The sequence below is a fragment of the Narcine bancroftii genome, chromosome 8, assembly GCF_036971445.1.
Source record: "Narcine bancroftii isolate sNarBan1 chromosome 8, sNarBan1.hap1, whole genome shotgun sequence".
Classification (NCBI taxonomy): domain Eukaryota; kingdom Metazoa; phylum Chordata; class Chondrichthyes; order Torpediniformes; family Narcinidae; genus Narcine; species Narcine bancroftii.
Window position 1 is genome coordinate 55,804,683 of NC_091476.1, and position 13,421 is coordinate 55,818,103.

The window sequence follows — 13,421 nt, forward strand, 5'->3', positions numbered from 1 at the left end:
CCAGCTCCTTTGATCTACAATCGTGGTCACTTTGGACAGGGGCAGGTAGAGCAAGGATTCTAGTCGCATGGAAGTTTCTCTCACAGGTGCACACCATCCTGACTTGACTTTTTGATCATCGTTCCTTCATTGTTGGGACAAAATCCTGGAAACTTGTGCATATCCACACTAAAGCGATATTTTTAATTGGGTGTGCTGCAGCAGGTCATGAAAGTCGTTCCCTATTTCATAAAATAGTCTATAAGAACAAATACAATCACCTCATTAAAGTGGATACAGGATCCAGTGGCTCTTTTCAGGTCAAATCCATTAATAAAATGCTTTCCTCTAACAGAAATCTCACTCTTGGGTAACTCTGAGACGCGTCTCTCAATTTTTTTTCCTGCTCATCAGACGTTGTTGTATCTATAATTACACAAGTGGTGAAACATTAGAAATTTTTCCAGAAGCAACATGATATTTTGGGATCGCCTGAGGATATTAAGTACAGATTGAACCAATATTGATTGTGTTGTTCATCAAACAACATGTCTATTTCTCCTCAGCATCAAGTGGATTCATTGCTGCAGGAAATGGCTGATGAAGCAGGGTTAGTATGAAAAAATATTTTTGTTCCAGAGTTTTGTTGTACAGTACTGCCATCATGGTGACTTTGCTCTTTGCTCTTCAATCCTCTCTCAGACTGTTTTGGTCCTCGAGGGTCTAGACTCTAAGAGTCGCCCCAGACACTACATTTTATCTGGTGCCACTCTGTACTTCTGTTGAGGAGTCAGATCTGAATCAAACTGAAACCTAACATCGAGCTGCTGGAGGAACTCGATAAAGGGGGATCTAAAATGTTGATTGACCATTTCCACACATGGATGCTGCCTGAGCCACTCAAGTCCTTCTCGCAGCTCCAATTCAAGCTTATGGTCTGATTTATCAAATGAGAAGTTGTTTGAGCAAACCATGAATAGTGGAACAAGTAAGACGTGGTACCAGAGTACTAAAGTGACAAATTACCGAGGAAGATATTGGGATTGAGGAAAGGCTGTCGCATTGTTCATTCAGGAGTCTGATCATGAAGGAATTAAATAGTCCCTGAATATGGTGGTGTGTGATCTTGCACTTCTGAATCTTCTTGATGGGAGGGAGGGTGAAGAGAGTGTGGCCAGGGTGGGATGAGCCTTTTAAAGGTAGCAAGAGTTACAGATTGAAGGAAGGGAAGATGGACTAAGCCACATTCACGTAACTTCCTGCAGTTTTTGTGTTTTTCACTTGAAACCTTCTCTGTCCATTCTATCATGTCCTGCATGAGCTCTGGGTCACTTTGATGGTTTTATGTAATGTATGCAACAGTTAAGCATTGTTTGATCAGACCTGCCTCTAGCTCAGTTCATTCAGAGTACAGTCCAGCTTAATCAAGATGAATTTTGGCAAAGAACAGATTTGATTTGTTTCTCATTTCCTGCATTCTATGGCCATTTTTATTGTTGCAAGAATTTAATTGGAACCTTTTTTAATTAATGCATCAAATAAATGATAATTACTGCAGATTGCATAGGTTGCTGCTATAATTTGACAAAAGGTCTGTCCATGGATATTCTTCACGTTTGGAAGTAGTCTTGATTTTTTTGAGCAGAATGTCATTAACACACAAACTGATGCCTTGTTTAATTACACATGCAATTGCAATATCTTTCACCTCACGATAGCGGTTGGAGGTGTTGTGGATAGCATAGAAGGTTGTCGGAGGTTACAATAGGATATAGATGCAGAGTTGGGTGGAGAAGTAGCAGATGAAGTTCAATCTGAACATTGTGAAGTGATGAACTTTGGAAAGTCGAACTTGAAGGCAGAGTATGCAGTTAATGACAGTACAGATAGACCCCAAAACTTATAATGTTCCGACATGTTATTTCGAAGTTACGATGATCAGAATCTGTTTTGAATAAAGGTAAGTTGGGGTCAACCTGTATCAATGCGGTTGCTTTTCCTTCTCTGAAGGAAATGCTTCTGTCCAGATCACTTTCCACCGCCACCACTCCCCAAACGTCATCATTTAGGTGCTCCTCTTGTATGACGTCGAGGAATCATGCTTTGACGACCCAGTGCTGTTTTTTTTATAAAAAGGTGATTTGGAACACATGCGAAGATTGCCATTGCTGGGAAGGGAGAGAGTGATTGAAGAGGGAGAGGGAGAGAGTGCGACAGCACTCTGTATGTGCGTTCCAAATCACAACATAGGTTGCGAGGTGACACCGCTCCCCCTTGTTACCAAGCATCACTTCAGGCTCCTGACAGGAGCGGGGACGTCATGGTCCCAGTGTGGTCAAGGCAGAATACTGCCTGAACAGGTAAATCTTAACTGAGGATAATTTCAGCTTACATTGCGAGTCCCAGAACAGAACCCCATCATAAGTCAGTGTCTACCTGTATTCTTAATAGTGTGGTCCAATAGTGTGATCCCAAATCTTGGGATCCAGGTCCACAGATTGCCACACACGTTTAAAGGGTGATTAAGAAGGTGTTTGCTATATTAGCATTCCTTAGTAAGGGCATTCAGTTCAAGAGCTATGAGCTAATGTTACAATCTCAATAAACGATGGTTTGACCACCCTTGGAATATTGTGTACAATTCTGCTTGCCTCATTACAGGAAGGATGTAGATGCTTTGAAGGTAGTGCAATTTATCAGGAAATTGCCTGGATTGGGGAACACCCTATCAAGGTTAACAGAGCTTGCGCTTTTCTCTTTGGAGCGGCAGAATGAGAGATGACTTAATAGAAGTATATAAGATTATGAGGGGCTTAGATTGGGTGGACAGCCAGCCCCTTTTCCAGGGTGACCATAGCAAATACCAGAGGACATCTGTTTGAAGTGAGTGGAAGAAGGTTTGAGGGAGATACTAGAAGTAAGTTTTTTTTAATGCAGAGAGTGTTGGGTGCCTGGAATGAATGCACTGCTAGGAGTGAGTTTGGAGGCTGATACAATTGGGATACTTAGAAAAAAAAACCTCTTAGATAGGCCCATGGGTGTAAGAAAATTAGGGGGAAGAGAGGGAAAAATTGGATTGTTGTTGTCACTTTATATCGGGTCAACACAACATTGTGGGCTGAAGGGCCTGTGTAACATTCTATGTTCTGGAGCAAACTGTTGAAGACTGGAGGAATATCTTGGTTTGGTGCTTGAAATTGTAAACATCGTAAGAAGTAAAAGTGGAGCGAGAGGCAGATGAGTTGGGCTTGGACTAACACTTGATGTCAGTAAAATTCTTTTCAACTTGGAGCATATTTTGTAAATTGTGCAAAGCATTCTTGTTACTTCTGGGTGAGCTCATTAATGTCCTTGGCTGGAATACAAATCTTCTTCAATCCATTGTTTATCCAGAGAATTTGGTCACAGCCTGACAACTGCTTGTTCCTGAACTAATATAATTGGGATGTTTTTGGGTCCCAATGCTTCCAGCTCCTGTTCAGTGGGGTAACGTTTCAAGATCAGTGCAATATATCAGTCTTCTGCTTAAGATTAATCACTGAATGTTCTAGTGAGGCAGAGAAAATCAATCACTGCAGCCATGGTTGATGTGTAGTAATCAAATATCAAGACACTTGTCTAGAGACGACCAATGGTTGTTTTAGTACAGTTGTGGCTTAGTGACTGATTTATTATCACTGACTTGTTCTGGTAATTGAAAATTATTTAAAAGCATTTCAAGTCTATTCTGTTTTCAAGGATGTTGTTATGGTAGACAATGTATTAATTTGGGTGTACCATTGGTAATATTTCTAACTTCTGCTTTTATGTAGGTACCAGAAACTGTGTTTATTATTGGGCAAACTGCTTTTTGTCATTGTTGGTTTAGCTCTGTGGATGATCATTTAATTGTGGAAGCAACTTGTGGTTTGAAAAATAACTTATTGCTGTTTGAGGCAGGAAAGATCTAAGAATTTAGTTAGTTTCTTGAGCAGTTTTTTCAACCATTTTGTTCTTTGTATATACAAACAAATGGTTGATTATAAATGGTTTGGACTGTACTGTATGAGCTTGTATTCTGCACCTAGCATTGACTGTCATGAAACATCGATGGACTGGGCTGCCTTTCCACCTTCCATTAAGAGCATCATGTCCTGTTACTGTGTGGAATAGTGTTTAACTTCTGTAAACCAATGCATTTCCCATATACTGTAAAATAATTGCAATTGTCCATTTTTTAATGAATTGATTAATGTTGGAAACATTTTTCAAATATGTGGAGTAGATCATGTGTTGGGGCAGTTTCAAAGTGCCATAGTATTTTATGCAAATGTTATGGAAAAGGTTACTGGAATCACAGCTGCAACAAAGCCACATCTGATAATGATTCCAAGTTCACCGGTGTTGGTTACATGGAACATCAAACATTACAGCACATGATGTTTGCTGACCTATGTAAACCTACACCACGGCAATCTAATTATTTCCTACCTCACACTGATAATCCTCTATTTTTCTTCCATCCATGGCCCAATCTAAGACTCTTTTGAATGTCTCTATTTGTATCAGCCTCCACCACCATTCCCAGCAATGCTTTCCAGGCACCCACCAGTCTCTAAGTTTAATTTTTTTTTAACCTCATCTCCCCTAAACTTTCCTCCACTCACCTATTCTCCAGTATTTGCTGCATTTTCCGGGGGAATAAGATGCTGGCTGTCCACCCTATCAAAGCCTCTCATAATCTTGTATACCTCTTTTAAGTCACCTCTCTTCCTCCATCATTCCAAAGAGAAAAGCTCTGTCAGCCTTCCTTCATCAGACATGTATTCCAATCTGGGCAACCTCCTGCATCCTCTCCAAACCATCTATATCCTTCCTGTCATCAAAAATACTTTTGATGTAATTTGAAAAGTCCAAGCTTGAAGTGTATTTTTAAAATAAATATGCAATAACCTCCATCAAAATTCTGCAGATGCTATAAATCTGACTGAAAATACTCAGCAGATTGGGCAGCATCTACAGAAGGAGATGCAGTTAACCTGAAACTGTTGAAATATCCTTCTGCAAAATGTTGTCTAAATATTCTCAAATGCCGAATTTCATGATTTGTTCATGACAATAAATTCTGATTCTTATTCAAATGTGTAGTATCTTTGCGTGCTGGGAAGATAAGGAAGGGACAGTCCTCATGTGAGTTGTGTTCTTTTTTTCAGTCTTGATTTGAATATGCAACTTCCTGAAGGCCAAATGGGTACTGTTAGTAGCAGTGTGGCGTCTGCAGAACAGGTAAAATCTTTAATTTTGTAGCAAAAAAGTTGGAGCCAAAGAGCTTGTAGGAGTGTAATTTAAATATTAAATCCAAAACTAAAGCAAACATTCACAGGTTTTAACATCCAGAAAATGGGCGTCTGCTCTCCAATCGTTCTCAGCGGTATCCCGCACGTCCCAGCACGTCCCTCGCTTCACCCCCCCCCCCACCAGCCCATGCGTCATTGCAACTCCTCACTCTGATCGTGTTATCAACAGCAGCCGGCTGCACGTGACCAACGGCAGCCAGCTTGCACATGTGAACCACCTCCCGCATGACATTCTGAATGAACAACTCACAGCGCCAGGCCCAGGTAGTTATGTGACTGTGACGAGCTATTTCCGATTTGGAGTTGATATCATGCCTTTTGAGTTGGAATCTTTTTATATATCATCCTCTGCAGTGTTGGTGGGTTTGTGAATACGCTGTAGGAGGTACTCTTGTAATTTAAGTTCCTTCACAGTGAAAATAAGGGATTATGTTCTTTGGGTACAGGCCAATAAATATTGAACCTTGGTGTTAAATCAGGTGTGAACAGCATCTCGCGAAAAAGTGATGCAGAGAGTTGATATTTTGGCTTTTGAGCTGAAATTCAATGCAGTGGGGATAAAATGACAGCTGAGAGACAGGTTTCCCAACACAGAAGATCAAGATTCAATTTATTGTCATAATAATAAAACAGTGTCATAATACACGAAATCCCTTTTTGCCTGCTGCAAGGCAGACAGATTCGGCACCGGCAGGAATTGCCTCAGCGCCTCTCACAGACATTGAGAGAAGCAAAAGAGAGTTCCCCTCCCCAGGGTCACAGAGTGTCCGTAGATTCACTTCCGCAGCCCTCACAGCCAGACAGAGTCCAGTCCAAATCATTGGCGACATGAGCTCCAGATCCGAACCTCCAGCACCCTCAGCACTTCCTCGCATCTCGGTTATTGGAAGGAGCAGCTAGTGACAGTGGTAGAGACAGATATGTTTGTAATATATTAAAGGGCTTTGGGCAGGTCAGGTGTGAAACCAATAGAGGATTACAGCTGATAGGTGATGTTGATACATGGATGATTTGGGCAAAAGAGCCTCTTTCTGTGCGGTTTCAATCTGGCCTCTCTTTAAGACAGTGGAAAATCCTTGGAGCAAATGCTGAGGTTTTTTGGTTTCATTTCTTGATTTCATCACAGTCTAAAAACAAGCTGATCCAAGTGCAAGTCTGTCATCAAAGTGACTGTAGATGGACACCAGACAAAACAATGTTTCTGTGGATCACAGTATGTGTACCACACACACACACACACACACACACACACACACACACACACACACACACACACACACACACACACACACACACACACACACACACACACACATAATGACCATAAAGAAAGATATCATTTAAAATAAATATCTGTATATATTTTGGGATGATTTACTCAGTTACAGGTACAATTCATTGATCTCACAGCCTGTGGGAAGAAGCTGTTTCCCAGCTTGGCTGTCCTGATTTTGATGCTCCTGTACCTTCTTTCTGATGGTAGTGGATCAAAGACACTGTGTGAAAGATAGAAAGGGTCCTCAATAATTCTTTGGGCTCTAGTTGAGCACTGTTCCTGGTGAATTGTCTGTAGAGGAAAGGGAGACCCCAGTTCTCGGCCATTTTGAGGATTCTCTGTGTTGACTTTCAGTTCAGTGTTTTGCAGCTACCATACCACGCAATGACAGCCAGACAGGGCACTCTTAATTGTGTTCCTGTAAAATGTTGTCAACAAGCCTTGCCCTCCTCAGCCTCCTTGGGAAGTGTAAGTGCTGCTTTGCAGAATAAGTGAGCACTTATGGTCCAAGCAGTACATGGTGCTTTTTCCAAATGTCAGCTGTTTCTTGCATGGTAGATCATCACAGCACTGTGAAAACTTTATCTGCATTGAGCGATCTGTATCAGAAAGACCCTGGCATCAAGCTGAAGGTATGGGTAAATTCAGGCAATGTTTGTGCAATCAGTGCAGCATAGGATGAAGAGAGACAATCCAGAGCAGACAAAGCACTGCTGGAGGAACTCAGCAGGTCGGAGAGCATCCCTGGTTAGATAATGGAGCAGTTAGTGCAACTCTATTACAGGGCCAGTGAAACAGGTTCAAATCCACCACTGTTTGTAAAGAGTTTGTACGTTCTCCCTGTTTCCATGTGGGTTTCCTTTGGGTGATCCAGTTTTCTCCCACCCTCCAAAGTCGTGCAGGGTTGGTAGCTTAATTTGTCACGTGGATTTGAGCAGGCACAGGCTCGTAGGCAGCTATGTCTAAAAAAAAAAGAGCAGTCAACGTTCCAGGTCTGAAAATTGTTCCTGTGTCCTACAACCTTCCAATCTGTTCCCTGCCGCAGTCTGTGTTGGATGCCTGTACCTCTTCGTGATTCACCTTATTATGGCTTTACATTTAGTATGTAAGTGCGCAAGTAAATCCCAACTACTTGCATAATTAACAGAACAAAATTGATGTGGAATATTGACCTCTTTGGAGTACTTCTTAGCATTTGTTTTCTATTTTAAAATTGGAGAGCAGTGTACCCGATTATTGTGGCCATGGTACAGAATTAGTAGGAAACGGGGTAAAAACTGAGTGGTGTTTATTCACCTGCACTACAGACCAGTGATCCATCCTAGAATGCTGAGTATCAGCGGTGACGTAACTGTGCCATGTGTAACAGAATCCTACAGTCATGTTTCATTGCATCATTTTTTTTTAAATTTAGATGTACAACACTGTTACAGTCCTTTTTGGCCCAAGAGCTCATGCTGCCCAATTGACCTACAACCCCTAGTACAGTTCGAATGTACCAGGGTTGGTATTTGAATTGTACTGATAATATTGCCTGTGGCTGTAACTGTACAGGGTACTGGTGAGGCCGTGCCTGGAGAACTGTGTGCAGTTCTGATCTCCATACTTAAGAGAGGATGTAGTGGCTTTGGAGGCAGAGCCAGTTGGTTCTGGAGGTTAGAGAGTTAGCTAAGGAGGAGAGAGTGAGTCACCTGGAACTATACTCACTGGAATGTGGTGAATCTTATAAAATCATGACATTCTGAAAGGAATAGATAAGATAGAAGCAGAGAGGTTGTTTCCACTGGCAGGTGAGACTGGAAATTGGGAACACAGAGTCTTGTTTCTAGATTTAGGATGGCTCTGAGGAGGAACTGCTTCTCCCAGAGTGTGGGTGAATCTGTGGAATTCGCTGCCAAAGGAAAATGTACTTGCATTACAAATGGGTTTTTTGAAGAATAATGGGAATATATGGGTAAGTGGTGCTGAGTTCACAGCCAGGTCAGCCACGATGTTGAGGAATGGCGAAGCAGGCTGGACGATGCAACTCCTGGGTCAGTGATCTCAGTTGTAAAACCCCTTTGCTCCATCACCTCCACCATTGCAATATCATTTACTCCTCAGTCATTTTCACTTTAAACTGCTGAAGGCATTATCTTCTGCTCTCCCATTTCCTGCACCTCAGTAATTATGCACAAGTAGAATGGTGTTTTGTTTAATGCAAAAATTCTTTTTTTTTAAATTTTGCGGTCTATTGTGGTTGTAAAAATGTGCAATATTTCTCGGCCTCATCTGTGAGAGTGAAAAGTATTGTTTTGCTGTGAAAAGCCACCAGGTGGCAAGTCAGAGTGGAAATGCTGTGATTGAAATTCAAACCCAGGAATTGATAAGGTTGCATTTTGGAAATGATCAGCATTGGAACACAAGGGTAGATCAGCAAGGAATGCTGACAAACAAATGGTGACACGGTTGGCGTCGTGGTTAGCACAACACCTTCACAGCGCCAGCAATCGGGTTCGAATCCCGCCCTGCCTGTAAGAAGTTTGTACGTTCTCCCCTTGTCTGCGTGTGTTTTCTCCAGGAGTCCCGGTTTCCTTCCACTGTTTAAAACACACACTTGGGGGTGGTGTAGGTTAATGGAGTGTAAATTGGGCAGCATGGGCTTGTGGGCTGAAATGGCCTGTACATCTAAAACTAAAAAAAATTATTATCTGAGAATATAAGCATTTAGGTTATGTTGTAACTTTATACTCACTGCTTCTAATTCTGGCTGCATTGTTGATCGAAGGTCTTGGAAAGGTTGCAACAAAATTTACTGAATGATTTCAGGGAGAAAGCATTTAGACTACAAGGTGGGCATGTTCTTCTTGTAGGAAAGATGGCGAGAAAATGTGATTGAACGATACAAGGTGGAGAGTTCAGAGGGGAGTGGATTTAAATGATTGCAAAGGTCATAGTGGGTCAGTGGTATGTGTGGGGGGGGGGGGGTGGGGAGGCATTGTTGAGCAGGGAATAATTGTTAGCTGGGAATATAATGGGCTGCCTGATCTATATCAGAACTGCAGTGAGCCCTACCAGATTAGTGTGCAAGTGGAGTAACACGAAGGCCCAACCACATGGGGTCCTTCCTGGGGTCATTTTGGCAATAGTTCAAACACACCTTCTGACATTTTAGAAAATGTAACTTCAGACACTTGGTATGACTGGATGGATGTTCTCTGGATCAATAGTCAAACCTCCAAATTACTCCACCATAAATAAACTCCACCATAAATAAACTCCACCATAGGGTGGTACAGTTAGTGTAGTGGTTAGCACATTACGATTACAGTGCCAGTGACCCAGGCTCGAATCTGCTGCTGTCTGAAAGGTGTTTGTACGTTTTCCCCATGACCATGTGGGTTTCCACCACCAAAGGTTAATTAGTCACATGGGTGTATTTGAACAGTGCCAGCTCCTGGGCTAAAAGGCCCTGTTCCTGAGCTGAATCTCTAAATTTAACTAGTTTCCTCTTTTTCATCCACTGAAATTTGCGCCATCATGATGGCTTAAAGTATTTTAATAAATTATGTTCTAACATTATTAACTAATTTATTGTGCTTGCTGTTTTTACAGGATGAGCTTTCTCAAAGGCTGTCGAGGCTTCGAGATCAAGTGTGAAGATGAGAACATTTTTGGCCTTAATACTTTGGGAATCGTGCATAATCATCTATTTGGAAGGGGGGGGGTGGTTTGGCTATAATATATTGATATTCTTTTGGAGTTAAATCATATTATTCTGTCACCAGGAAAATCCGTGTTCAGATGAGAAGCAAATAGATAATTAAGTAATCCACACAGCTTTCCACGCACCCCCCCCCCCCATTCCATTTATCTTTGCTACAGTGGTCTCTCTACCTGGTATAAACTAGGTGGGGGAGGGGGGAATTTCAGATGCACTTTTCTACGTGGACGGTAATTTACAATCTCTGTGGTGAGACAGTGTCCCCTTGTATCACAATTTTGCTATAAAAAATTATACCTTAATTATTCAGATTGCATTACATGGAAAAATGTTCAGATTAAAAGAACATTGAATTTTTTTTGTTCTATGATATCCTATTTTCATCACACTCCGAAAAGTCTTATTTTAATCTCCTTTTAATTTAATTTTAGGGACAGATAATTACTCTGTTGAAAATGTCCTCATAAAATTTCATCTATTGAAGGAGTTTGAACAAAGCATTTTTTTTGAGAGACAAAAGAGTATAAAATAAGGCTATTGTACTAAATCTCCTGATGATTGCAGGGCTGGTGTGTCTGTATTAGATTTTCATGTTAGTATGATTTTTATTTTGTATTTCTTCCGCTGTATTGTGACCTTACAATTAAAGGTCCATTAAACTAAAATGCGTGCGTTACTCTGAATTAAAACAGTCCTGCCCGTTCTGAATCCTCCATTGACAAAAGTCATTCATTCAAATTACAGGCCTAATTTTCTTAACCCAAGGGCCACTGGCCTACTTTCTTTAAAAAAAAAGCAGTGCAGTAAACTTAAAGATCAAAAGAATGAATGGAAATAACAACTTGACTGTTATCCACATAATTTTCTTTTAGTTCCTTTCTACATTGTGAGTCCACAAACTTTTATAGCAAACTGAAGTTGAATTTATCTTGCTTTTTGTGGTGTCAGACTCGGGTCGGGTGGGGGGGGGTCTGATTCTTGGTGTCAGTGATTTAAAGATTCTTTAAATCTTCAGTGGCAGGCTTGGTAGTTCTGAATACAGTAATTTGCCCAGCCTTCTCTTTCTTCACCAACTTGAAGGGTACAAGGCCAATACCTGACTGAGGGGCTCAGGCCCGAAACGTTGGTTCCCCTTTACTCCTGGATGCTGAGTGACCTGCTGAGTTGCTCCAGCACATTTGTGCATTGCACACCCTTAGTCTCTGCAGGGTCTCTTATTTAACTGGAGGGTTTAAGAGTGGTTTTCTGAGTACACTTGCCTATTTTATAATACATTTTCCTTTGCAAATCTTGACCCACTGAATCATTTTCTATTGTTTTTAACTGGAAAAAAAAATAGATGTGCAAGCAAACTGCCTTGACAGGCAAGAGTGAATGGAAGCACTGTCCTTGACGGATATCTATGTCCTGTGTGTATTGCAGTATTCCTATTTTTTTTACATCCTCGCAGTCTAGTGGAATGAAACCAATTACTTCAGACCATTCACTACCTCGCCTCCGATTTATTGTCAGTGTACAACATGACATCACATACAATCCTGGATTCTTTGTTCTGCGGGCCAGGCAGAATTTCTACTTATTGGTAGTGGGAATAAAAAACTTCAATGTATACATAAACAAATATAAACACCTGCAATACAGAGAGGGGTAAAAAGTCAATAAAGTGCACAAGTCATGGTCCTTAAATGAGTCCCTGATTGAGTTTGTTCTGGGGGAGTCTTATGGAGGAAGGGGAGCAGCTGTTACCGAACCAGGTGATATAAGTCTTATGAGCACCTCTTCCCTGATGGCATCATCAAGAACAGAGCATGAGCTGGGTGGTGTGGCTCCTTGACTGCTGCTGCTGTCTGATGCCTGCATTCCACATAGATGTTCTTGATGGTGAGAAGGGGTTTGCCTGTGATGTCCTGGGCTACGACCAATACTTTTAGGCTCAGGGAGGATGAATGACTTCAAATAAGGAATCCAATTTGACTCTGATCATGCTACAGCAACCTCTTCCATACAGGATGTCTATTCAAAGCCATTGAAGGGGGATCATATCCTCTATTTGAGATGTGGATCTGTTTCTGAACGTCTGGGATTATTTCCTGGTTATTGGGCATGCACTTATGTCATCACTTCTATGCAGTTTCCACAGCATGTGTTACCAATTATGATTTGCACAAGGAACCAACTCTTCCCAATTCTCACTTTTAAACAACGTACAGATCAATGTAAATTCACTGAAGTGATTCTTTGATTGAGATGAATCTCTGAGTAATACCATTGTAATCAAACCCGCTGTATTTTCCGGAGAGATTTATCTGCTGTAATTTAAACCCCACTTTTCTGCTTCATTCCTTTAAGCAGGCCTGAAATATGAAGTTTATCACCATAAATTAATAATTTAAAATATCCCAGATACCAGATTTTACTGAACAACTTTTACTCAGACTGCCATTATGAAGTGGAACAACTCCTGGGGAGTTTTTATACAACTAACCACCATGGTATTGTCAGCAAATTTGCTGTCAATAGAGGGAAGGGAGGCCCCAGTGAACTTCTCAGCAGTTTTAACTACCCTCTATTGAGCTCCCATCTGGTGCTTTGCAGCTACTATATTGAGCTCCCATCTGATGCTTTGCAGCTACTATATTGAGCTCCCATCTGATGCTTTACAGCTACTATGCTCTATTGAGCTCCCATCTGATGCTTTGCAGCTACTATATTGAGCTCCCATCTGATGCTTTGCAGCTGCTATAACCATGCTATGTTGCAGGCGGGACATGCCATTATGCTCCGGCAGAATGTTAGGACTGCAGCCTTGCCCTCCTCGGGTAGTGTAGGCACTGCTGCACCTTCCTGACGAATGAGGAGGTGTGTGGGTGAAGGATAGGTTTATGTTTTAAATGGATGCAAGGAACTTCATGATCAACACCCTCTATGATATGTAATAGGGAGTGGTCCTGTATCTTCCTGGAAGCCACAATCAACTCCTGTGTCTTATCTACGTTGAGGCTCAGGTTGTTGCTCTGGCTCCACTGTTCAAGAGTCCATCAACCTCCTCTGTCAACCAATTCCATCATTGTTTTCAATGATACCACAAACTTCAAGATTCTGATGGAGTTGAACCGAAATTTGTTGC

At 41.5% G+C, this 13,421-nt stretch overlaps 1 protein-coding gene across 1 annotated transcript in view; it reads left to right on the forward strand.

Moving 5' to 3' along the window:
• Window positions 1-11,002, forward strand: part of chmp1b (charged multivesicular body protein 1B) — a 49,643-nt gene extending 38,641 nt beyond the window's left edge. Inside the window, exons 6-8 of the mRNA XM_069893764.1 lie at window positions 546-589; window positions 5,172-5,244; window positions 10,186-11,002. Of these exons, the coding sequence (XP_069749865.1) occupies window positions 546-589; window positions 5,172-5,244; window positions 10,186-10,230 (162 nt within the window). The 3' untranslated portion in view covers window positions 10,231-11,002. The remainder of the gene's footprint in view (window positions 1-545; window positions 590-5,171; window positions 5,245-10,185) is intronic.
• The last annotated feature ends 2,419 nt before the right edge of the window (window positions 11,003-13,421 follow it).